General features: G+C 30.9%; 1 protein-coding gene across 3 annotated transcripts; it reads left to right on the forward strand.

Moving 5' to 3' along the window:
• Nucleotides 1–2,278: 2,278 nt before the first annotated feature.
• LOC123227942 (berberine bridge enzyme-like 8) lies at nucleotides 2,279–24,902 on the forward strand. Of its 3 annotated transcripts, none has more exons than XM_044653101.1 (2): nucleotides 2,279–3,447; nucleotides 24,395–24,902. In XM_044653101.1, exons 1-2 carry the CDS (start codon nucleotides 2,312–2,314, stop codon nucleotides 24,852–24,854), a joined length of 1,596 nt encoding a protein of 531 aa, XP_044509036.1. In that variant the 5' UTR covers nucleotides 2,279–2,311; the 3' UTR covers nucleotides 24,855–24,902. The 3 variants fall into 3 exon arrangements, with proteins under 3 accessions (XP_044509036.1, XP_044509037.1, XP_044509035.1); XM_044653102.1 differs by having other exon boundaries at nucleotides 2,279–3,192; nucleotides 24,146–24,902; XM_044653100.1 differs by lacking the exon at nucleotides 24,395–24,902 and having other exon boundaries at nucleotides 2,279–3,979.
• The last annotated feature ends 681 nt before the right edge of the window (nucleotides 24,903–25,583 follow it).

Consider the following 25,583-nt stretch of genomic DNA (forward strand, 5'->3'; position numbering starts at 1 on the left):
TTGTAACTTCCAATAATAATAACATTGACTATTGTATAGAATTGAATTTAATCTAAATTAAATTTGAACAAATTCTAATTGGAGAATAGTTTAAACTTAAAAGAATAAATTCAATGTGAGCTCAAGATTAATGAATTAAAATTCAAATTGCATTTAAATATAATATAATATTTGAGTCAATCTAAATCAACTCATAGCTTAAATGGATCACCTGAAACTTGATTTGATTATCACATGTTGCATGATGTCAAAGACTAATAAAATACGGCTCTTCGTAGTTTGTAGACAGATATTCATTAGACATTTCTTGGTCAATTTGGGAGGAGATGACTTTCACCGTCTTTCCACTATCTTTTTAATAACAATATTATTATTAAAATGCAACATCAAACAGCTGCGAGATAAAATTCCGGATATCCAAATCTGAATATTTAAAATAATAATTATAATAGACTTAATAGTTCATTTATTAATATATAACGTGAATGTGCTAACAAGATTTATTCACAGTCAAACCAAAAGAAAAGTACTATATATGAGCCATACGCAGCCTATATATACAAGGCAAGAAGCAATGAATGAGTTATTAAAGTAGAAGATGATAAAATTTTGGCAAAAGGCCTAACCGAAGGCTAGCTCCTCTAAGTAGATATCTAAAATTTATCAAAAAATAATAAATATCTGCCTAACTTATATAATATTTCAAGAAGGAATGAATGAGTGATGTAAACTTGGTATTTCGTGATGTAATATTAATTTCTTTGTTTATTCAAATTAGAAAATATAAATTATGTATTGAAACTTATTATGTCAAATAAAGAAAATAAATAATATTCAAGATTTTTTTTTGATATCATGTTATACAATAATTTGTTGAAAATATTCAAGTTAGTTCAGATTAATTCAAATTGGTTTCATGTTAATCCAAACCTGATCCAAATTTTTAAGGGTCAACCCTAACCCTATTTGAAATACTTTTTGTGTAAAAAAATCAAAACCCTAACCCAATTTTTTTTGTATCGTGTAGTATCAAGTTAACACCTCGTGCCAAATTTTGCCAACTCTAACATATAGCATTTCTCATAACTCTAGGATGTATTTAGTTTGAATAATATTTTTTTACAAAAATGAAAAATTACCATACTAAAAGATTAATATATAAATTATTATTATATTTAATAAAAATTGATAAGTATAAATAATTATTATATTTAATCACTATAATAAAATAATACTAAAATATAATTATTTGAAATATTCTTATATTAATTGTTTTGTTAACTTAAAATAAATGATTTTTATTATTTTATCTTAAAAAATTAACAAATAATTATCAAAATTATAATTAATTTATTAAGTTTTTAATATATAACGTGAATGTGCTAACAAGATTTATTCGCAGGCAAACCAAAAGAAAAGTAATCATATAGAATGATGATAAGATTTTGGCAAAAGCCCTAAGAGTAACTCCTCCAAGTAGATATCCAAAATTTATCAAAAATATAATAAACATCTAGCTAACCTATACAATATTTCCAGAAGCAATGAATGAGTGATGTAGATTTGATGTTTAGTGATGCAATATCAATTTCTTTATTGATTTGAATTAGAAAATATAGATTATATATTTAAACTCTCTCTGTCAAATAAAGAAAATAAATAGTATTGGAGATTTTTTCATAATATTATGTTATGCAATAATTTGTTCAAAATATTCAGGTTAGTTCGGATTGATTCGAGTTGGCTTTATATCAATTTGAACTTGATTCAACTTTTTAAGGGTCAACCATAACCTAACTTGAACTATTATTTGTGTAAAAAAATCATAACCCTAATCTAATTATTTTCGTATTGTGTTGTATCGGGGTTAATAGATCATGTCAAATTTTGTCAATTCTAACACATTATTTCTTGTAACTCTAAGATGTATTTGATTTAAGTAATTTTTTCACAAAAATAAAAGATTACCATACTAAAAGATCATAAATTACTATTATATTTAATAAAGATTAATAAATATAAATAATTACGGTATATAATTGAGTATAGTAAAAGAATACTAAAATATATAATATTAATTGTTTTATTAACTCAAAATAAATATATTTTTATTCTAGTTTTATTTTTAAAAAATTAATAAATAATTATCAAAATTATAATTACTTTATTAATTATTTAATATATAACGAGAATGTGCTAATAAGATTTATTCACAGTCAAACCAAAAGAAAAGTATTATATATGAACCATACGCAGCCTATATATACAAGACAAGAACCCATGAATACAACGCACATGCATAATATCTACAATGAAAAATTTTACAAATACTCCGAAACTTTCATTGTTTTCGATAATTCTCATTCTCTTTTCATCTTTTTCATGGCGAGCAACTTCTGATTCTGTCCACGAAAACTTCCTCCATTGTCTCTTCAACCATTCTCAGACTTCCCATCCAATCTCCCCCGCCATTTTCACCCCACAAAATACCTCCTTTTCCTCCATATTGCAATCCTACATCCGGAATCTCCGTTTCAACTCAACTTCAACGCCCAAACCTTTCCTTATCATCACTGCATTGCATGAATTCCACGTCCAAGTTGCGGTTATTTGTGCCCGTAAACATGGACTGCAGATGAAAATCAGAAGCGGCGGCCATGACTACGAGGGCTTATCTTATGTCTCCCAAGTCCCTTTCTTCGTCCTTGACATGTTTAATCTTCGCGCCGTTGATGTTGACATTGAAAACAACACTGCCTGGGTTCAGGCGGGGGCGATTCTTGGAGAAGTTTATTATAAAATTGCGGAGAAAAGTAAAACTCATGGCTTCCCGGCCGGGGTTTGTCCCACAGTGGGTGTTGGTGGACACATAAGCGGCGGAGGATATGGCACCATGATGAGAAAATACGGGCTCACTGTCGATAATATCGTCGATGCAAGGCTTGTTGATGCTAGTGGGAGGCTTCTGGATAGAAAATCCATGGGGGAAGATTTGTTTTGGGCTATCAGAGGAGGAGGAGGAGCCAGTTTCGGAGCCATTATTGCTTATAAAATCAATCTTGTTCCAGTTCCAGAAACAGTGACTTCGTTTCTGGTTAGAAGAACTTTAGAATCACACAATCTAACTGAGATTGTGGATCAATGGCAACATGTCGCGTACAAACTTCCTGAAGAGCTCTTCGTCCGACTCACATTAGACGTGGTTAATAAGACTGTGAGGGGGAACTTCTGGGGTTTTTATCTCGGTGGCTCTGAGAAACTTCTTTCAATCATGGACAAGAGCTTTCCTCAACTGGGGTTAACTCAGTCTGACTGCGTCCAATCGAGCTGGCTTGAATCAGTTGTTTTCTGGGGAGGTTTTCCCTCCGGAACATCGACAAATGTTTTACTAAATCGTGAGCCGGCGGTGAGTTTCCAGAAGAGAAAGTCAAAGTCGGATTATGTGAGGAAGCCGATTCCTAAAGACGGCCTGGAAGGAATATGGAAGAAAATGATTGAACTAGAGACGCCAATGCTGACGTTCAATCCTTACGGGGGTCGAATGGAGGAGATTGCCGCGACGGCGACGCCATTTCCGCATAGAGCTGGAAACTTATGGAAGATTCAGTACTTAGCGAACTGGAATGAATCGGGGACTGAGGCGGAAAACTTTTATTTGGGGTTGATTCGAGAGCTTTATAATCACATGACTCCATTTGTGTCCAAGAATCCGAGGCAGGCGTTTCTGAATTACAGAGATATTGACTTGGGGATCAATCACAATGGAAATGGGAGCTACTTGGAAGGAAGAGTTTATGGAATCAAGTATTTCAAGGGTAATTTCGAGCGTTTGGTGAAGATTAAGACTAAGGTTGATCCTGATAACTTCTTCAGAAATGAACAAAGCATTCCAGTTCTTCCACACTAGTTTAATATTAATTATTCCAGGTATAATATGAATATCAATAAAATCACGAGCTCTCAAGATTTAAGAATTCAATTATATATTTAAGTTATATATTATCATCCAATCCTATGACAACAAATAATATAAATATTTAATTGAGTATCTAAATTATTGTAATGTTTTAATGGTTGTAAAGTTGTTTTTTTATTATATGAGTTTCCAAGTATTAATGGGAATATGTGTCACCATACAGCAATAAGAATAACTTAAAGCATTGTGCTATAGTCATTGTTGTATCGCTCTTTTGATGCAAATTGTTCATGTTCATACAACTCTGCACAGCGTTGCAAGATCAATGATATTCCAACAAAATGATGTCGTGGCAATATAAGACTCGGATTTCCAATGTTGATACGTAATTAACATTTGAATTTAGGAAGGATATAGCATTTGAATGATAAAAAACATGAGGCTAATATTAATTTGTTTTCACATCTGCAGCAACCTTGGATAATATTAATTTGTTTGGAAATTTGGAACACTAGTGCTGTTTTCCCCTTCTACGTATGACAAATATTGAATAATGTTGGCAATTATGTGTACAGCTCGTTCGGCCTTTTATGCATGCTCTTAATCCAACCAACATTAAATTGTAAAGACGACGAAATTTCAACAATAACTAGTTTTAAATTGTTGGATGATTATCTTCACAACAACTAAATTCTGAAAATACAAGTGTGAGTAGACTCAACCAATAGTAAGATAGTTGTAAAAAAAAGCAGGGTGTAAACCTTGAGGCACACACTAGAGGAATAGGCCGCCCAAACAATTTTAGAATACATAATTTTCTCTTTTTTATCGCATTTTCTTATTTATTCTTCTTCATTATTTTATTTTTCTATTATTGTCTCTTCGTCTTCTTCTCCTACTCAATTTTTTTATAAATGTCAATCTTTTACTTTTTTGTTTTTTCCTCCAACCCTTTTTTCCTGTTATTATCTCTTTTCTTATTTTTCTCTTATTCTTTTCTTTTTAATAAATATCATTCTTTCGTTTTTTGAATTTTCTCCTACTCTATTTTTTTAAAAATAACTATCAATCTCTTTTTCTTCTTCTTTCTTCCGCCCACTTGTCCATTATCTCCTCTACATACGGAATAGGTCATCTTAGGATATGCCCATGCCTACCCTTAAGTCCAATTTTCCTCTTTTTTTGAAAATTTTAATGAAAACCCACCCCTTATTTGTTTCATTTGGCCACCCTTCTTACTAAGTTTTTTTTTTTAAAGTATAAACAAGCCCAAAAACTCAATTTCCAAATCCCTAACCTATTCACCAAATCCCATTCTTCCAATTCAGTCGCTTCCAAGAATTTTTGGGCCCAAGTTGCAATCCCATTCTTCACTAAGTCTCCCTCGTTACTCATTTGACAAGCGGCTGCTCTCTTGCTCCTAGTTTCAGCTTCCAAGTAAATTTTTTATTTTTATGCAACAATTTTATGTTGGAGCATCTTGAATGGTTCAGTGTTTTTGGAATTAATGAGGAAATGTTGGTCATAATTGTAGTTTTGGTGCCTATTAATTATGATGAAATTTCATTGGTTGATTGGCCTTTATTATTAATAGGATTTTGTGAATGGAAAACTATTGTATTGGATGTTTTTTCTTGTTGTGAACGAATATACATGAACCTCAATAAGAGTGCAATTGGACAACTTATTGAAAGGAGCACATGGTTCATGGCATATTGATTGAGCACTTAATATAATGATAAATGAGGCTGTGTAGGATGCAGGTGAGGCTCTTTTTGAATTGTGTAATAATGTTGAAGCATTATCATTGTTATTTGAACTTTAACTAACTATGTTAGTATGTTAAATTTAATTTTTTAAAGAGAAAACAAGAAATGTCACTGTTGAGAATCATTCATGCTACGAAGCTAGTTTGTGGTGGGATATACTTTGTGAATCCTAACTTCAATGAGGTTTTATCTGTTTGGGTTTAATATGTTCATGTTTTAGATATATTTTGAAAATTTGGGTTTAATATATTCATCATTTTTTTGTATAGATTTAATATTTAATTGAGTGTTGCTATAAAATAAAATACATGTTGATTAGTGAACAATGATAGAGCGTGTAGGTTCTGGTTGGCGAAAATTCTAGTTCTGCCTTTGCTCTCCTCTTCCTTTTTCTCCCACTCATTTCTTTTCAATAAATTTCAATCTAGTTGATTCTTTTATTCAAATAAATATAAATCAAGGGTTATTATCAGATTTTTCTAGGAAATTGAAAAATGAAAGAGTGGTAATAAAGATGATAGAAGCAAAAGGATAATCAATGATAAAAAGGAATGAAGGAGAAGGATGACTAGTCATGTTGGTGGTAAAGATTTATAGAGGAGAAGGATTACTGATAGTGGTATTGCTAGTGAAGATGACGAGAAGAGAAAAAGGATGACCAATAATTGGTGGTGAAGATGACCAGAGGAGAAGAGGATGGTTAATGGTGGTATTAAATGTTGGTGAATGAAGAGAGAAGAAAAATGATCAACTATTAGTTGTAAAGAATTGAACATGACAAGAGGAAAAGGGATTAAATAAGAAAAATTATTTTCCATAGAAAAAGGGAAAATAATAAATTATAATTATTATAGGATATATTGGTAAATTAAATATTAATGGATAATAAATTGATGAGTTAAATTTCAATTGTTCAATATGGGCATTTTTATAAATTTTTTAAAATTGAAGACTTGTTGATAATTGAAATTTGTATTAAAGAGAATCTTATATAAGTATTTATTGAAACAATGATATTACCTAATAAATTAAGAACAATGTTATGTATACGTATTTTAGATACACAAATTATGTGTAATTATATAATTGAATATTATTTTATATTTAATTCAAAATCATTCAATTATATAATGATACATCATCTGTGTATTTAAATTATATATTAAAAATATATCTACATTGTTTTATTGATAAATTAAATTTTTAATTTTCAAAACCATTTATCATGGTTGTAATTATTGAATATAAATTTTAATTTTGATGACAAATTGAATAAAAGATAGAATTTAACATTATGCACATGCTATTGTATTATCAGAAAATTTTATCATTACATTAAAATGATATAAAAATACTATTTATATAAACATTTGTTTTGACACCTTAGTTTGGACACAAAAGTTTGTATAATTTGTTTGTTTGCTTAGTTTTATTCTTAAATTTAGATGATTATTGTGTCATTGAACAATGCAGTGTGTATTTATAATAAGTATTAATTTGAATCTTGATGAAGATGTACTACCATGTGATTAGTCTTATAATAAATACTTAATCACAATGACATATCATAATTGATACTTAAATTATTACTCATTATAAGTATACATAGTTTTATTATATGTCAACCATACTAATAAAAATTTGAGATTTTGTTTGTAGCTTTCATTATCAATACTATCAAATACATCTTTTTCTATATGTACAACTAAACTATCATTCAACTATCGATCACTTATTCTATTTCACAAATGATTCTTCATAAAATGCATTGTTGAAATAACTCTTTCTACACTGGCAATGACAACCGATAAAATCAATGCTAATTTCTTCAATAAAAAAACTAATAAAAACACTTTATCCTTTTTAGTTTCAACCATCACTCTTGCAAGATCTTCAATCTCATAAATTTAACATTAGAGTGTATATCCAAAATGTAAACATCAAATTGAGAATCCAGTGCAATGAGTTATAAGTTAGAAAAATCTTCAAGATAAAATTCAGTAAGACACATCAATTTTTGCTTATTAAAAGCAACCCAATTTTCATTTAGATATAAATATGCCAAACAAATAAGCAACTTCATGTTTACTTTATTAAAACAATTATTCAACTCTTGAAGTTACATATTTAGGATTGTATAAAATACATCAATGTAGTAATGATTAGCATTTGCGATACCTTGAATCTTGTATTGCAATTGCTCTTGGATAAAAAATTTGTCATCTATATTTGGAACATCAATGTCATGATTGACACAAAAAGAATAGACTTTGTAAAGTAAAGCCTCCCATCCACTGTCTCTTATCACTTGTAAAACTTGGTTACATGCTTCAACCAAATTCATAGCATTTACAATATCTTGATCTTTTCTTTGTGCTGTTTGAAAAAGTTCTTTTGTAAAGCCAAGTATATCTTTCATCATAAATAGACTAAACACAAAGTCAAATGATTGCATCAATTTCAATATATTTTTTGCTTAGAATCTTTGCTCAAGGTTTGGCCCATCTTTTGCCACAATTTCAAGAACATTGATAATAGATGAAAATAACAAAGTTATACTCATTAATGAACCATAATGCAAACCCCAACGAGTATCACCGACATATTTCAAATTTGTCTCTTGATTGAGACCTCTTCCACTTGAAAGTTCACCATTAGAAAATGCTTCAACAACTTTATAAGTTTGCTTATGTCTAAAAATATCACAAGGTTTTGATAAAGCACCAATAATATTAACTATAATCACTATGATATTAAAGAGATCATTAACATCATCTTTGTTCTTTGCTAAAGCTATAAGAGCCAACTAGAGTTGATGGGCAAAACAATGAATATAATAAGCACATATACTATGCTTCAAGGCTAATGTCTTTAAACCATTGAATTCTCCTTGCATATTATTAGCTCTATCATAACTTTATCCTTGAACTTTAGAAAAATTTAACCCATGCCTAGAAAAAAATTGTCAAGTGTTGTCTTGAGTGAGAGAGCTATAGTACTAGTAACATGCTCAACACCTAAAAAACGCTCTATAACAAGCTCATTCTTGTTAACATAACATAAGACAATAGCTATTTTTTCCTTTGTAGAGATATCTTGAGATTCATCAATCAATATAAAGAATAAATAATCTCCTAAAACCTCTAAAGATAACACTTAAAATATCTTAATAAATTGTAGAGATGTCAATTTCAAATAATCAAGATAATTCTTGAAAGCAACATCATAGACATCTCCATTATGATTAGTAAGAAATCGTTGAAGCTCAAGAAAATTGTTTAAACTATTGATTCATCATGATTATAAAATGCTAGTGCTTGTCTTAAAAGAAAACGAACACAATCAACTGTAGCATAGCTAGTTCGATACTCGGTTCATCCTTTAAAAAAATGTCTATAAAAAAATGTCTCAATACGTTGTTCTTGATTCAATAACAATTCATACATTCGTTGAGCTTAGTTATGAGAACTATTAGCACCTTCAAAGTGAACATTCAATTTTTCCTTTTTTTTTTTCCAATTTGAAATCTCTTGGCCAACCAAGCAATCACCACACCTTTTATCATCAACATCTGGCTTAAAAAGATGAAACAACAAATTGCCATGGAAATCTGCCAAAATCTCTAAAAGGAAACTAGCGATCTTTAGGTTGATAAGGACCCCTTTTCACATATAATCTTCTTATTTGATCTCGAATAAGAGGTTCATAATCTAAAATTAGTGGTCATAAACCTGGATCCATAGGATGATCTTGCAAATTGACATCTAATTTTTTATTTGAATCATCAATATTATCCTCTTGTTTAGACAATTAGATCATTGTTGACTTTCTTTTGAAAAGTCTCTCTATACTATTTCAAAATAATAATATATTATAACTTGATAATGAAAATGCAATAAAAAATATATTATAAATAAAATAAGAAATTTATTTGTCCTGATGAAACAATAAATTAAACTCAAATTAAAATGAAATTCACACAAGCAAAAACACAAACACCTTAAGCACAAAACTACCACAAATTCATACAAGTCTTTCTTTAAACACCTTACAAACAATTAAGAAATAATAAACAAGTTTTCTTCGAAATAATCACTCCCAAAACAAACCAAATAATCGAACAAACTTCGTAAACAATCCATTTATTATAGCAATTTAGGTGTCTATTCATGTAATTTGGAAAAAGTAATAGTGAATATGATTGGCCAGAGGACTATTTCCCACTTAAGTTTTAATGCAAAGATAAATACATACTCACAGGGTTTTAAAAACTCAAACATTCACCCATAAGTTAACTTCTATTAGAATTTTCTGATCGAGGGAAAGGTAAAACCATCATTTTATCTTTCATATTAAAAAATATATAATTAATCTCATCCCTTCCCAAAGTTTTAAAAAGTAACATTTCACCCCAACTTCAAACTTTGAAAAAGTGACACTTCATCCCTACAGACCCTTGGGTTTCTTCTCTTTGGCAACGATGACTGCACAGTGACAGAGACAACACCATTCTTTTCCCTTTTATTTCTGTCATGATTGATGACATCCTACAATAGATGAAGATTTGTCAATGATGAAAATTGAAGATGAAGCCTTAATTCTCCAATGACGAAAGCATCGACAAGATGAAGCCTCAATTCTCTAGCACGAGCTTTGTTTTCTGTTGATTGGGCTTCAAACGAAGATGAATCACACTTTGAAGCTTTGTATAGAGTTAATTCAATGGATTTGAGAATTGGTTGAAGCTTTTTCTTCTTCGATTTTCATCATCCATTGATCTTCATCTATCATGGGACATCGTTGATTATGGCAAAGAGAGAAGAGAGGAGAATGGTGGCCATCTTCATCACCATGTAGTCACTATTGTCGGAGAGAAGAAAGCCAATGGTTTGTGGGGGTGAAATGTCACTTTTTCAAAGTTTGAGATTGGGGTGAAATGTTACTTTTCAAAACCAGGGGAAATGAGATTAATCATATATTTTTATTATGAAAAATAAAATAATGATTTTACTCTTGCCTATAATAGCAAATTCTAACAGATGTTCGCCCATGGGTAGGAATTTGGGTTTTTGAAACCCCATGAATACATATTTGTCTTTACATTAAAACTTGGGTAGGAAATAGTCCTTTGGCCAATATTATTATGTATGTTCAAAATTTTTAGTTTTCATTTGAATGTATAATGAATTGAAGGGACCACCAACTCATCAGAAACTAACTATTTATGCAAACATTTATGGCTCATTATTGAACATATAATAATGAAAAGAATAAACATGAAGTTGGATATTAATTGGATACTAAATGCAATTAAAATTACATAACTTAGTTGAAATTAATATGAGGGCAAACTAAATCAAATTAAGATGACATAATAAAACTTAGTTGAAATGGAATATTAAATCAAATTCAAACAAAACTTTAACGACCCAAAATAATAATCAAAATGATATGAAATAAACAAGTGATAATGATATGAAATTGATAATCAGAATAATTTAAACAATCAAATAATCAAAATAATAAGAGGGATGAAATTGATAGTTGAAAGATTACCTTAAGAGTGATTAATGATATGAAATAAAGATGAAACTTGGAGAAGAGTTGATAATGATATGAAATAAAGATGGAGCTTGGAGAAAAGTTGATAATTTAACAAGTGAAGAAAGGAAGGACTGAGCAAAGGATAGGATAGAAAAACTCAAACGGATAAAAGAGAAGAAAAGGTGTAGAAAATAATGAGTTGATAATGTTGTCAGTGTGCAAAGAAAATAATGGATTTTATTTAATAAAACATTAGAATTGATTATATAATGTCATGACATTATTGTAAATATATATAAACTTTTGGCTTTTTTCAAGTCAAGGAAGGTCAATTGACCCTAATTCCTTCCGCCTTGAATTTGATCTAAGTTAGAATAATACATAGTTTGAACTCAAGAGAAAAAGTTCGAGATCAACTCAAAATTGATGAGTTGAGACTCAAGTTTCATTTAAAAATAATTTAATAGTTGATTTAATCTAGATCAACTTGAACTTTGACAAACAAAATGAAAATGTGAAAAATTTTTACATGCGAGGACAAAAGACGCTACAAAAAAATACCTCAAAACTTTTATTAGATTTTTAGAAAAATTACACAAGAACTGTCATTCTCATCTCTTATTGGTAAACATCCCTCTTGACAATGATTTCTCCATTCACCCCCGGGGTAAAATATTTACCTCTCCTTTTTAGTGAGTTAAAAACAATGAAACTGTTGCCTAGACAATGGACTCACTTTCCATTTCTTCTATTCATTTTTCATTGCCTTTATTCCATCAAAACAATATCACACAAATAATCCCTGAATCTCACCGTTTTACTTAAACAAAAAACATACTATTTTGAGAGTTGGTTTTCACATCTTCCCTTAAATCAAATATGCAATGTTTGATTTGTACTAGAAAACCAACAATCAATGACTCACTTTTCACCATCTAATATATAGAGCAACAATAATTTTCCTTTGACTACAACTCCTTACTTTTTAACTTCAATCACGCAACTCTTCCATTAACTCCAATACTTCTACACTCTAAACACATCAACTACATAACACTATCTTCCTTGAACTATAAAATTATATAAACATAATTGTTTCAAAATTCTTTTTTACTCCTCTCTCTTACTAGCTAACAAGTTAAGCTGTTAATATTTTGTAATGTAGTAGTAGTTTTTCCAAGGGTGATATGTAATTATCATTTGAATTTAGTAAGAATAGAGCACTTGAATGATAAAAAAAATGATTCTAATATTTGTTTCACATGTATAGCAACTTCAAATACTTTCCTTTGTGTTGGGGCCACAAACCTTAAATTTGATTATGCAAATTAATTTAGTCAATTAGTCATAAGAAATATCAATTGCATGTAGGAAATAAAACAAATCAACCACAAACAAGAACATAGGATTTACATGGAAAACTTTCCACTGTGGAGGGAAAAAAATCACAAGCCAAATTTTGAATAAAATCTACTATTCAAGAAAAATTAGGTACAATCACTCGTAAGTTTACTATGAACTTGACATCAACAATCAACAAATATATAGTCAAATTATTTCCCTAGTGAAAATCCCATAATACTTTATGATTATGGACCAATACAAGAAAAATAAACCTTAATAATTTTTGAAATAAACCCTAGCGATCTTGATAATACTTAGTGATGAATCAAAGACCAAGGAAAAATCTAACATTTTCTACCTTTGATCTACATAGGTAAGAAAAACAAACTCTCTAATATGCTATTCTTGCTTCGTCTCAGTGTCACCATAAAAAAGAGATATATTTATATCTCTTTATAACAAAGGCATCAATGTAAATTTATTATATTATTTAATAATGGGGGTTGGACCTTCAAGCCCATTAAACCAACAATCTCCCCCTCTAACACATGGAAGAGTGTTAGCAGCGTAACATCACTTGGAGCTTTGTCCTGCCATCTTGGTGCAAAATTAGTGTTTATCTTAGGTCACTACTTTAGTTAACATGTCAGCTAGATTTTTATCAATGTGAACTCTTTTAATAAAATCTCTCGATTGTTCACTACTTCACAAATCCAGTAATATCTCACATCAATATATTTGGTGCGATTATGGTATGTAACATTCTTGTTCAAATCCAAAGCAGTCTGATTATCATAATTAGCCACATACTCATCTTGATTCAAACTTAGCCAATTCCAAAGCATCTCTTTACTTGCTTCAATTGCAACTTTATACTCAGCTTTAGTTGTAGACAAGGCAACACAATAGATAACCCAAATGTTTTTTAGGATTGTGTTGAGAAGAAGGGAAAATGTTTGGCAAGGCTAAAAGGTTTACGGATTTAAGGATTAAATTTGAATCAAATGGTGTAGTGTTTCAGTATGATAAAGGACTTATATGGCCAGGATTATCATTTAAGGAGTGTCTAATGTTTGAGTTTGTCCAAGCTATAGAACCAAGACTAACTTCAAGAACAAGATCACTTAAAATGATGGGTAGGTAAAAGTAAGTGTTGAAAATGAATTTACTTATGTAGAAACAGTTTTGAAAAGGTTAAAAAATCTTTATATGTTTGAAAAGGGAAATCTGTCTCATTAAACTTTCCTGATGTTAAAATCTAAACTCCCCCAAACTTACTTAGACACTTATACCCTTTGTGAATTAAGCTATAACCTAAAAAGACACATTTTTTGTATGATAATCAAATTTGTGTTTGTTGTATTAGTGAAGGAAAGGATAACAAACACAACCAAACACTTTTAGGAATGAATTTTTAGGGGATTTATGAAACAACAATTGATAGGGACTATTATTTCCTAAGACAAGAGTTAGCATTCTATTTATTAGAAAAATAGTAGTTTGGAAAGACTCCCACCAACAATATAAAGGCATACTAGTTTGAGATAATAATACTAGTCCCAATTCTACTTAATAACTATATTTGCGTTCATTCTATTGGTGAGTATATGGGCATGAAACTCCAAAATTGATCCCATTATCTTAAAAATATGGAACAAGTGTTCTATACTCACCTCCTCAATCAAATTGTATGGTTTTAAGTTTTTCTTTAAATTGCTTCCTTACAAACTTATGAAACTATCTAAAAACATACATTGCCTCAACTTTATTTCTTAAGGGAAATAGTTATATAAACTTGGTATAAACATCTAGAAAGTGCAAACAATATTTAAATCCCTCTCTAGATATTATAGAAGTTGGTCCCCACAAATTACTATGAACTAATTCTAAGAATTTTGATACTCTAATGTTAGAAATAAGAAAATGACTATGTTTGTGTTTCCCAAAGTGACAATTCTCATAGAAAGAGAGATCATACATATAAAAATTAAGATTCAAAGTTTTAAACATATATTTCATAGTTTTCTCACATGGATGACTTAATCTTTTATGTCAAACATAAATATCAATTTTATTAATTTGTAAAATAACTTGTATGTAATTCAACAATATTATCATAACTCAAAACAAAATTTTCATATGCTTTGTCGACAGTAAAATCCTTAATTTTATCAAAAAACAAACAAGATACATCATTAATTTGAAATTTTACTATATTGTACTTATCAACGGGAAACAACAATTGATATAACCCATTTTTAAGTGTCATTTCTAGCAACATAATCTTGATGTCCTTGTCCTTAGCAAAACAACAATCATTTAGGAACTCAACTGTAATACCCTCAGGTACGTTTCAGGGGTATTTATGCCTTTGGACCTTGTTTGGAGATATTTCCAAGTTTAAATATAGATATATATATTAACATGTATGTGTGTTTTTAGATATATATATATATATATATATATATATATATATATATATATATATATATATATATATATATAAAGAAATAAAAATAAAAATAAAAAATAAAAACAAAAAAATGAGATAAAGCTTAGATATATAGAGAGAAAAGTCAAAAAAGGCATCTCATACCCTTTTTTCCATCATTCTTCTGTCTCTTCCATAAGGAGGCAGCTTTCCTCTTGCTTTTGCTGTGTTTTTTGTAGAAAAGTTTGTGATTTGGAAGGCTTTTGGAAGATAAATAAGGAAGGAAAATAAAAGGAAGCACTTTGGAGCCTTGGTAACCAAAATATCTCTTCCTTTTCCCTTTACCTATGTATATTTATATTGGATGCATGTTATATGAATATGTTAGTATGTTTTGGTGTTGATTTAAGGTGATTTTGGTGATAAAGGAAGCAAAACAAAGAGAAGGGAGCCAACTTGCAAAGATTGGCTTGAAACAAGGTAAAGGGGTATCAACCTTGATATGTTACATGTTTTAGGCTTTTGGTTTCTTGCATCTATGTTATAAATAATGATTTTGAAGTTGAGAAATGTTTTTTTGCCATTTGGGATGTCTATGTGTGTGATTTTGTTCATGGCAGAAAGTTACATAATATTTACATTTTTGCCACTGAATTCGTCCCACGTTTTGGCTGCCTTAATTGATGAATCATGAGTGCTATTATAGCTTGTTAGAAAGCTCTTTGAATCCTCTTTTCAATAGTATATATCTTGTATGAATTGGGGATAATGTGGACTATTAAATATTGTATGAACCACAAGGACTGCTTTACCAAATAAACAGAGGAGACAGTTTTGGCCACTGATTTCATCTCACGTTTTGACTGTCTTATCTAATGATTTATGAGTGCTATTATATCTTGTTGGAAATCTCTTTGAATCCTCTTTTCAATGATATATAGCTTGTATGAATTAGGGATCATTTGGACTGTTAACTATTGTATGAACCACAAGGACTACTTTATCAAATAAATAGAGAAGTTAGTTTTTGCCACTGATTTCATCTCACGTTTTGACTGTCTTATCTAATGAATTATGAGTGCTATTATAGCTTTTTGGAAAGCTCTTTGAATTCTCTTTTTAACGATATATAGCTTGTATGAATTAGAAACCGTTTGGACTATGAAATTGTATGAAAAAGAAGGCTGCCCTGTCAAATAAACAGGGTTGTGAACAGTATTTCACAGTTTTGGAAAGGAAAAGAAAGAAAAGAAAGGAAAGGAAAGGAAAGAAAGGAGAGAAAAAGAAAATAAAAAGAAAAGAAAGAAAAGGAATTTGGGGCTCAAGATTCAGGGGTCCTCCCAAGAGTAATGTCTAGTGAGTTATGAATAAATTTAGATGGAAGCAAAATTAGTAAGATATAAGACCCGCATGCATGCTATAAACTATGAGGGGGCACTTTACACTACACTGCCTACAGTAGGACACATCCGTAGTAGGACATAGACCCACAGTAGGGTTCGCTCATAATAGAGCATACTCGTAGTAGAGCACAATTCAAATTCAAAAATGGTGTAGTGAGAGAAAGGAAAAGAGCTCAAGCTTAGAAAAGTGTCAAATCCCTATAATTAGCTTCCAGAAAGTATCAAATAGACACCAGATGGGACAAAATATGACCTAAATAGTAAAAAATGAACTAGATTATCCCCTCGATTTCTTATGGAGGTTGTGAGTGAGGTTGAGTCCTAAGAGTGAGTTAGAACAGGAAAGGAGATGGTTTACTAAATTATTTCCCCTTACTGAGTGTTCTTATCACTCACTTCCTTTTCTTTCATGATTGTAGGTACAGGTGATCGAGGTAGCGCGAGGTAGGGTCAGGTCAGCAAAGATAGATTCGGTTGGAGCAGGTTATCTTTGGTTTATATTACATGCACACAATGGCATGTTCTTATCGACTTTTGACCTTTTTGAGATGATGGTACAGTTGTATATGATTATTCCACGTATTCGGATGCTTTCATATGAGTTTTCACATGAGTATATACATCTTTTGTTCGCTTTCAGATTTTCAGTTTTCTTAAAATAATTTCTAAACACTTTTAGTGATGCGTTCATGTTAAAGTATTTTAAAAGACAAAAAAAAAATAGACGCTCCAGATATTAATTCGTAACATTTCTCCTTTGGTGGGTAGTACTTCTAGAGAGGGGTGTTACATCAACAATGACATTATTATCTTTAGTAAATTTTTATATGCAAGTTTTTAGTTATTCTAGGTAGGGATAATATGTTTTTAAGATGTAGAAATCTATTAGAATATGAAGTAGATAAAAATTTTGAACCTTTATGAGAAATCCTCAAACACTTACCACTTCCCACTTGTAGATGTTGATTTCCCATATACTTTTCTTTGACAACAAGTTGATCTGCCTTATAAGTGACATGGTCTAAGGCTCTTGAATCCATATACCAACTCATGTCTTGGCCTATAGAGCTTTTATATTGGTTCTTGAATTTTGTCCATAGCATCCAAGTGTAGGGCATGCTATTTAAGAAAGGTACTTAAGGTAATTGAGGGGTATAGGGTGATATGTTTACTTAAGGAGTGTAAAGGGTGTTTTGCTAATTATGGTGATATGTTTGTTGTGAGACAAAGCCTTGTGGATTAGGTTGGTTATACTGTGAAGAGTGATATTATGTATTTAGTGGTGGTTGTTTGGTTGTAAAAGAGTATATATGTAATACCCTTAGGTATGTTTCAGGGGTAATTACGTCTTTTGACCCTGTTGGGAGATATTTTCAATTGTATGTGTGTGTTTTTAGATATCTATATATATATATAGATTTATATTAAAAAAAAAAACAAAGAAAGAAAAGTCAATATATATGTTTGGAGAGAAAAGTCAATAAAAGAAATAAAAGAAACTTTACCTTTTGCTTTTTCCATTATTTTCCCGTCTCTTCCAGAGGAGGCAGTTTCTTCCTTTCTTTGTTGTGTTTTTGAAGGAAAGTAAGTGATTTGGAAAGGTTTTGGAAGATAGATAAGAAAGGAAAAGAAGAGTAAGCACTCTTAGAGCTTGGTAACCAAAAGATCTCTTTCTTTTTCCTTTTCCTATGTTTATATATATATTGGATCTATGTTATAAATGATGATTTTGAAGTTGAGAAATGTTGTTTTGCCATTTGGGATGTCTATGCGTGTGATTTTGTTCATGGCAGAAAGTTGCATAATATTTACAGTGTTTGCCACTGAGTTCGTCCTATGTTTTGGCTACCTTATCTGATGAATTATGAGTTCTATTATATCTTGTTGGAAAGCTCTTTGAATCCTCTTTCCAATGATATATAGCTTGAATGAATTATAGATCATTTGGACTATTAAATATTGTATGAACCGAAAGGACTGTTTTACCAAATAAACAGAGGAGGCAGTTTCGCCACTAATTTCATCTCACGTTTTGACTATCTTATCTAAGGATTTATGAGTGCTATTATATCTTGTTGGAAAAATCTTTGAATCCTGTTTCCAATGATATATAGCTTGTATGAATTAGAGATCATTTGAATTGTTAAATATTGTATGAACCACAATGACTGTTTTACCAAATAAATAGAGGAGGCAGTTTCGCCACTGATTTCATCTCACGTTTTGACTGTTACTAAGTAAAGAATCCTAATTGGCAAAAGTCTCTATGCAATCCAACATCATTATTCCTTTAGCTTATTACACTTTTTATCAATCCAATAATAGAGACAGAGGTCCTATATGCAACAAACAAATCTCATATGGACAAGTTTATGAGGGTTGATCCTTATCTGGTTTGCCCAATCAATTTTCCAATCAGTTTTCAAGTGGTAGTGCTTACCATGATTTTTCACTCGTGTTATAATTGTGATTGTGTCGATCATGTTTGAAAATAGTGTCCTTCCCCATACATGCAAGATGCCTATGCTTCTAATACATTTTCCACTACCTCCAAACCATAGGTTGTTGATTCCAATACCACTCATCACTTGACCAATGACATGAAAAACCTACCCATTCATTCTGAAAATATTAGATCGAAAGAGCTTGTTATTAGTAATAGTAAAACACTTCCAATCACTCATATTAGTTCCAATACATTCTTTCTTAATTCCAAGCTCTATTGTTTTCAAGATATTCTTTATGTTTCATCTGTCTGTCAAAATTTACTTTTTGTTAATGCATTACTCATGCTAATTGTGTTTCTCTTGAAATTTTTACTGTTATTTTTTTTATTAAGGATTCGACATTTTTTGCAATCCTGTACAAAGGCTGGAGTGACAAGGGGTTATATTCTCTTTCATTAGAGCTATATTAGTCCTCTTCTAGTGGTTGCAAAGCCTTGTCTTTTGCCTTGTCAATCGCACCTTAGGCATGCTTCAATCCCAATTGTTGAACACGCCTTGTGGTACTCTAATATTAATTTTGTTAATGATATTAGTACTCGTTTTCATGCTTGTAGAATCAGTAAATCCTTCATATTACCTTTCCCATTCTCTAATTTTAATGCTTCCGCTCCATTAGAATTAGTTTGTTCAGACATTTAGGGTCGTACTATAGTTTTCTCAATAAATAGTGCTAGTTATTATGTTCTATTTTATGATCATTTTAGCAAATATTCATGGATATTTTTTATTAAGTACAAGCCTGAGGTACTTAGTTGTTTTATTAAATTTCATTGTATTGTTGAAAAGTATTTCGGTTGTCCTATTAAAAGTTTTCAATCTGACTAGGGTGGAGAATTTCAGGCCATGCGAAATTATCTTACTGACAATGATATTTCTCAATGATGGTTATGTCCATACATGCTAGAACAAAATGACTGTGTCAAAAAAAAGCATACCTATATTGTTGAAACTAATCTTGCACTCTTAAATCATTCTAATTTGTCAATGCAATTTTGGGACTATGCTTTTGAAGCTATTGTTTACACTATAAATCGTCTTTCCACACCACATACTAGTCATCTTTCTTTATACCAAAAATTGTTTCATGAAAAACTGAATTATGCTAAACTTAAAATCTTTGGTTGTGCTTGTTACCTTTGGATGCATCCATATACCAAAACCAAATTATCTCCTAGTTCCAAATAGTGTGTTTTTCTTATTGCAATAAAGTTTATAAAGGATAACTTTGTTTTGACACTATTGATAACAAAATCTATTACTCACAACATGTTCTCTTTGATGAACTAGTATTTCCATTCAAAGGATCAATTGATAGTGGCAATAGAATGAATAACTCAACCATTCCTAATTACATCAGTCCATTTCCAATTAGTCATTTTCATTTCCCATTGCATCCGCCTACAACAAACACCACACCACTTAGTGATCAATTATCCTTGTTCACCCTAACAATGGCTTTAACGTTGCCCCAAGCCTTTGATCGTCATAATCTAAGTCCACCAGGATTGGATTTAATTATGGATCTATTTCAAAATTTCCAACATCAATCGCCTAGCTCCTCTCCATCACCTTGGTCAACCAAGAAAAATATTCATCTCATGGTTACTAGTGAAAAATTAGGGAACATGAAAACTAAATCTTTCACCACTAACATGGTTATACCTGAATCACCAAAGCTTTCAAACACAAAATCTGGCATGATACAATGAGTGAAGAAATTGAAACTTTTTTATCCCAAGGCATAACTTGTAGCAAAAGGGTTTCATCAACGCCATGGTATCAACTACTTTTAGACATTTAGTTTAGTAATTAAGCTATCTATAATTTGGCTATTTCTCTTACTTGCAGTATCCTTTGGCTAGAATATCACGCAATTAGATGTTTCTAATGCTTTTTTACATGGTTAACTTGATGAAATCATATGCATGGTGCAACCTCAAGGCTATGTTGATCCACTAAAACCTCATCATGTCTATTACCTCCAGAAGTCTCTTTATGGCCTGAAACAAGCACTAAAGGCATGGTTGTCTTATATTACCACTCTTTTACACCGGTTTGGCTTCATTAGTTCCAAAGTTGATACTTCACTTTACTGCTATAGACAAGACACAATATGACACATTGTCTTATCTATGTAGATGATCTTATTCTCACTTATAATAATGCTATTTTTTTGTCTCATGTCATCAAGCAGCTTCAACAAGACATTACTCTTAAAGACCTTGGTTTGTTGAATTATTTTCTTGGTGTTAAGGTTAGTTGGCTACACCACTAGCTCTTGTTATCTCAAGAGAAACACATTAAAGATCATCTTGATAAAGCTAGCATGAGCATTGCCAAATTTGTTTCTACTCCTTCATGTCCTACCATCAAATTTGTGCATAAATATTTTGAAGCCTTTGATGATCCAACATTGTAGTGGTAGAGGGTTGATAGCTTGCAATACTTGTGTATCATAAGACCCGAAATTGCCTTCTCTATTAATCAAGTGGTACAATACATGCATCAGCCCTATAAATCTTAGTGGCAAAGTGTTAAGTGGATCTTGCATTATTTACATGACATTATCAATCATTGCTTGCTCCTTCGTAAACTAAGCAATTTTGATCTTGTTGGTTATTGTGATGCCAACTAGGGCAACAATCTGATGACAGAAAAAGTACCATCGAGTTTGCAATTTACTTCGGCTTTAATTTAATTTCATGGAGTTGTTAGAAACAACAAATAATTGTTTGGTCCTCAACAGAGGTTCAGTATGAGGTAGTTGCAACATGTGCCTTGGAAATTATATGGTTCAAATCTCTCCTTCATGAAATTAGTTTTTTTATTACATCGACTCCTATTATTTAGTGTGATAATTTATCAACTACATATCTCACCTTGAATCCTATTTTCCATCACAGTCTAAGTACTTACAGATTCACTTCCAATTTGCTAGAGATCAAGTCCAACAAGGGCTCCTTAAGGTGTGATATTTTTCCTCTACCAATTGCAAATGTTCTCATTAAGTCGATATCCAAAACTAGATTTCAACTCTTAATGGACAAGTTAACAGTTTTTGTAAAACCTGTTAGGCTTGAGGGAGGGTGATTTGCACAACTCATGCAAACAAATATAGCATCATATATTTTGTTGTATATTATACTGTATCACATAAAACTTATAATTTTTACCATATATTATACTGTATCACATCTAGCCATATATAGCTCTTGAATGTACTATATATTTCAAAAGTTAATGTAAATAAGATATGTCTTGGAGCGCCAATATTATTTATATGATTCAAAGGTCATGCAATTAATGGATAAAAAGGTAATTCATTGTTCATTTCCATCTTTTATTGTTTAAGGGATGTAAAGATTTACTTGTATTTGTATTGATAACTGAGATGTTAGAGATATACATTTAAAGATTTTTGGTTCTACAATTTATTTGTAAAACAGATTGTGATTTCGTTTAATTGTGTTAATATTATTGTGATTAAAGAAGATTAGAATCTAACAATAGAAAATTGAGCATGAATTTCATTGATTTTTTATAAAATTTTTACCATATGTGATTTACATCCCACACGTATAGTCATACATGATGCAAGTCGAAGCTATTTGATGGATTTCTTCTTATTTTCGGTGGAATGAAAAGATTGACATTTTCTATATTGAACAATTGACCTCATAAATATTATTCATGCATGTGCCCTAATATGAAATGAGAATCAAATCAAAATCCAGGTTAAGATTATATTATATTTCTTGGTCAAATAAAAACAACATAACCGACTTTATTTTTCTTTTGATAAAAGCTTACACATTTCTAAGTAGTGGTTACATCAATAACCGAATTTATTTTTCTGTTGATAACAATTTTAAAATAAAATAAAATTATACGTTGAAAAAATAATTTATTTATATAAATTAAAATAATATTTTATAATTAAGTAATATAATTTTTTTAATTTCAAAATTATTAAATCAGATTTTACCACAAAATGTATACATGAATATGGTTGTATAATTAATTTGTATATACTTCTCAATAATAATTTAAAATAAAATAAAAATTATCTATAACTTATTTATATAAATTGAAGTAATTTTTTATAATTAGATAATATAATTATTTATTTTATTTTTCACTATAAAATTATTAAATTAGATATTATCACATAATATATATATGAATATAACTATATAATTAATTTATATAAATAATATTACTCTTGAAAACACCATACATAATATTATCTCAAAAAGTGGTGGACTTTTCATGTTTGCACATAAAGTTGAAATTGTTCTTTTGTGTACGTTTTTATCATATTTGACTTATATTAAAACCATCAAAATATTTGATTCTATTTGATTCTAAAAAATATTTTAATATAGTGTTAGGCTAAAAAATTTTGGCATGATTCTATTTCAAATCGGATTACGGTTTAGACTCTTTGATACAAAATCTAAATTGATATGATATAAACACTGCTCAATGATATGAACTATCAAGTCTATTATATACTAACAATATAATTAAGTTATGAGACTTTATTTGTAACTTCCAATAATAATAATATTGACTATTGTATAGAATTGAATTTAGTCTAAATTAAATTTGAACAAATTCTAATTGGAGAATAGTTTAAACTTAAAAGAATAAATTCAATGTTAGTTGTGGCCGGAAACATGGCCTGCAGATGAAAATCAGAAGCGGCGGCCATGACTACGAGGGCTTATCTTATGTCTCCCAAGTCCCTTTCTTTGTCCTCGACATGTTTAATCTTCGCGCCGTTGATGTTGACATTGAAAACAACACTGCCTGGGTTCAGGGGGGGGCGATTCTTGGAGAAGTTTATTATAAAATTGCGGAGAAAAGTAAAACTCATGGCTTCCCGGCCGGGGTTTGTCCCACAGTGGGTGTTGGTGGACACATGAGCGGCGGAGGATATGGCAACATGATGAGAAAATACGGGCTCACTGTCGATAATATCGTCGATGCAAGGCTTGTTAATGCTAATGGAAGGCTTCTGGATAGAAAATCCATGGGGGAAGATTTGTTTTGGGCTATCAGAGGAGGAGGAGGAGCCAGTTTCGGAGCCATTATTGCTTATAAAATCAATCTTGTTCCAGTTCCAGAAACAGTGACTTCGTTTCTGGTTAGAAGAACTTTAGAATCACACAATCTAACTGAGATTGTGGAGCGTACAAATTTCCTCAAGAGCTCTTCGTCAGACTCACATTAGACGTGGTTAATAAGACTGTGAGGGGGAACTTCTGGGGTTTTTATCTCGGTGGCTCTGAGAAACTTCTTTCAATCATGGAAAAGAGCTTTCCTCAACTGGGGTTAACTAAGTCTGACTGCGTCGAATCGAGCTGGCTTGAATCAGTTGTTTTCTGGAGAGGTTTTCCTTCCGGAACATCAACAAATGTTTTACTAAATCGTGCGCCGGCGCTGAGTTTCCTGAAGAGAAAGTCGGATTATGTGAGGAAGCCGATTCCTAAAGACGGCCTGGAAGGAATATGGAAGAAAATGATTGAACTAGAGACGCCAATGCTGACATTCAATCCTTACGGGGGTCGAATGGAGGAGATTGCCGCGACGGCGACGCCATTTCCGCATAGAGCTGGAAACTTATGGAAGATTCAGTACTTAGTGGACTGGAATGAATCGGGGACTGAAGCGGCAAACTTTTATTTGGGGTTGATTCGAGAGCTTTATAATCACATGACTCCATTTGTGTCCAAGAATCCGAGGCAGGCGTTTCTGAATTATAGAGATATTGATTTGGGGATCAATCACAATGGAAATGGGAGCTACTTGGAAGGAAGAGTTTATGGAATCAAGTATTTCAAGGGTAATTTCGAGCGATTGGTGAAGATTAAGACTAAGGTTGATCCTGATAACTTCTTCAGGAATGAACAAAGCATTCCAGTTCTTCCACACTAGTTTAATATTAATTATTCCAGGTATAATATGAGTATCAATAAAATCATGAGCCCCTTCAAGAGTTAAGTATTCAATTATATATTTAAGTAATATGTAATTATGTGATTGAATAATTAAATTAAAGATAAATATTCAATCATATGAAAATAGATTATATGAATGTTTAATTAGGTACTCAAAATTTGGTGTATAAAAAATTATGGTGATATTTTTAATGGTTGTAAAATTAAACATACGTTGGTTTTTGCCATCTTTTTGTTGGAATCTAATAAATAAATAAAGTTGTTTTTTTTATTATATGAGTTTCCAAGTATTAATGAGAATGTGTGTCACCATACGTCAATAAGAATAACTTGAAGCATTGTGCTATAGTCATTGTTGTATCGCTCTCTTGATGCAAATTGTTCATGTTCATACAACTCTGCCCGGCGTTGTAAGATTAATGAAATTCCAGCAAAATGATGTCATGGCAGTACAAGACTCGGATTTTCAATGTTGATACGTAATTAACATTTGAATTTAGTTAGGATATAGCATTTGAATGATCAAAAGCATGAGGCTAATATTAATTTGTTTTCACATCTGCAGCACCCTTTGATAATATCCATTGTTGTTTGGAAATTTGGAACACTTGTGCTGTTTTCCCCTTCTACGTATGACAAATATTGAATAATCCTTGATAATATCCATGTGTACGGCTCGTTCAGCCTTTTCTGCATGCTCTTAATC

Source organism: Mangifera indica, chromosome 10, assembly GCF_011075055.1.
Source record: "Mangifera indica cultivar Alphonso chromosome 10, CATAS_Mindica_2.1, whole genome shotgun sequence".
Taxonomy (NCBI): domain Eukaryota; kingdom Viridiplantae; phylum Streptophyta; class Magnoliopsida; order Sapindales; family Anacardiaceae; genus Mangifera; species Mangifera indica.

What these genes read in the sequence shown, in the direction of transcription:
- LOC123227942 (XM_044653101.1), top strand. Translation starts at nt 2,312, where the DNA reads ATGAAAAATTTTACAAATACTCCGAAACTTTCATTGTTTTCGATAATT. An exon ending in TCAAAGTCGGATTATGTGAG is followed by an intron (nt 3,448 to 24,394) that starts GAAGCCGATTCC and finishes GGATTATGTGAG; the next exon opens with GAAGCCGATTCCTAAAGACG.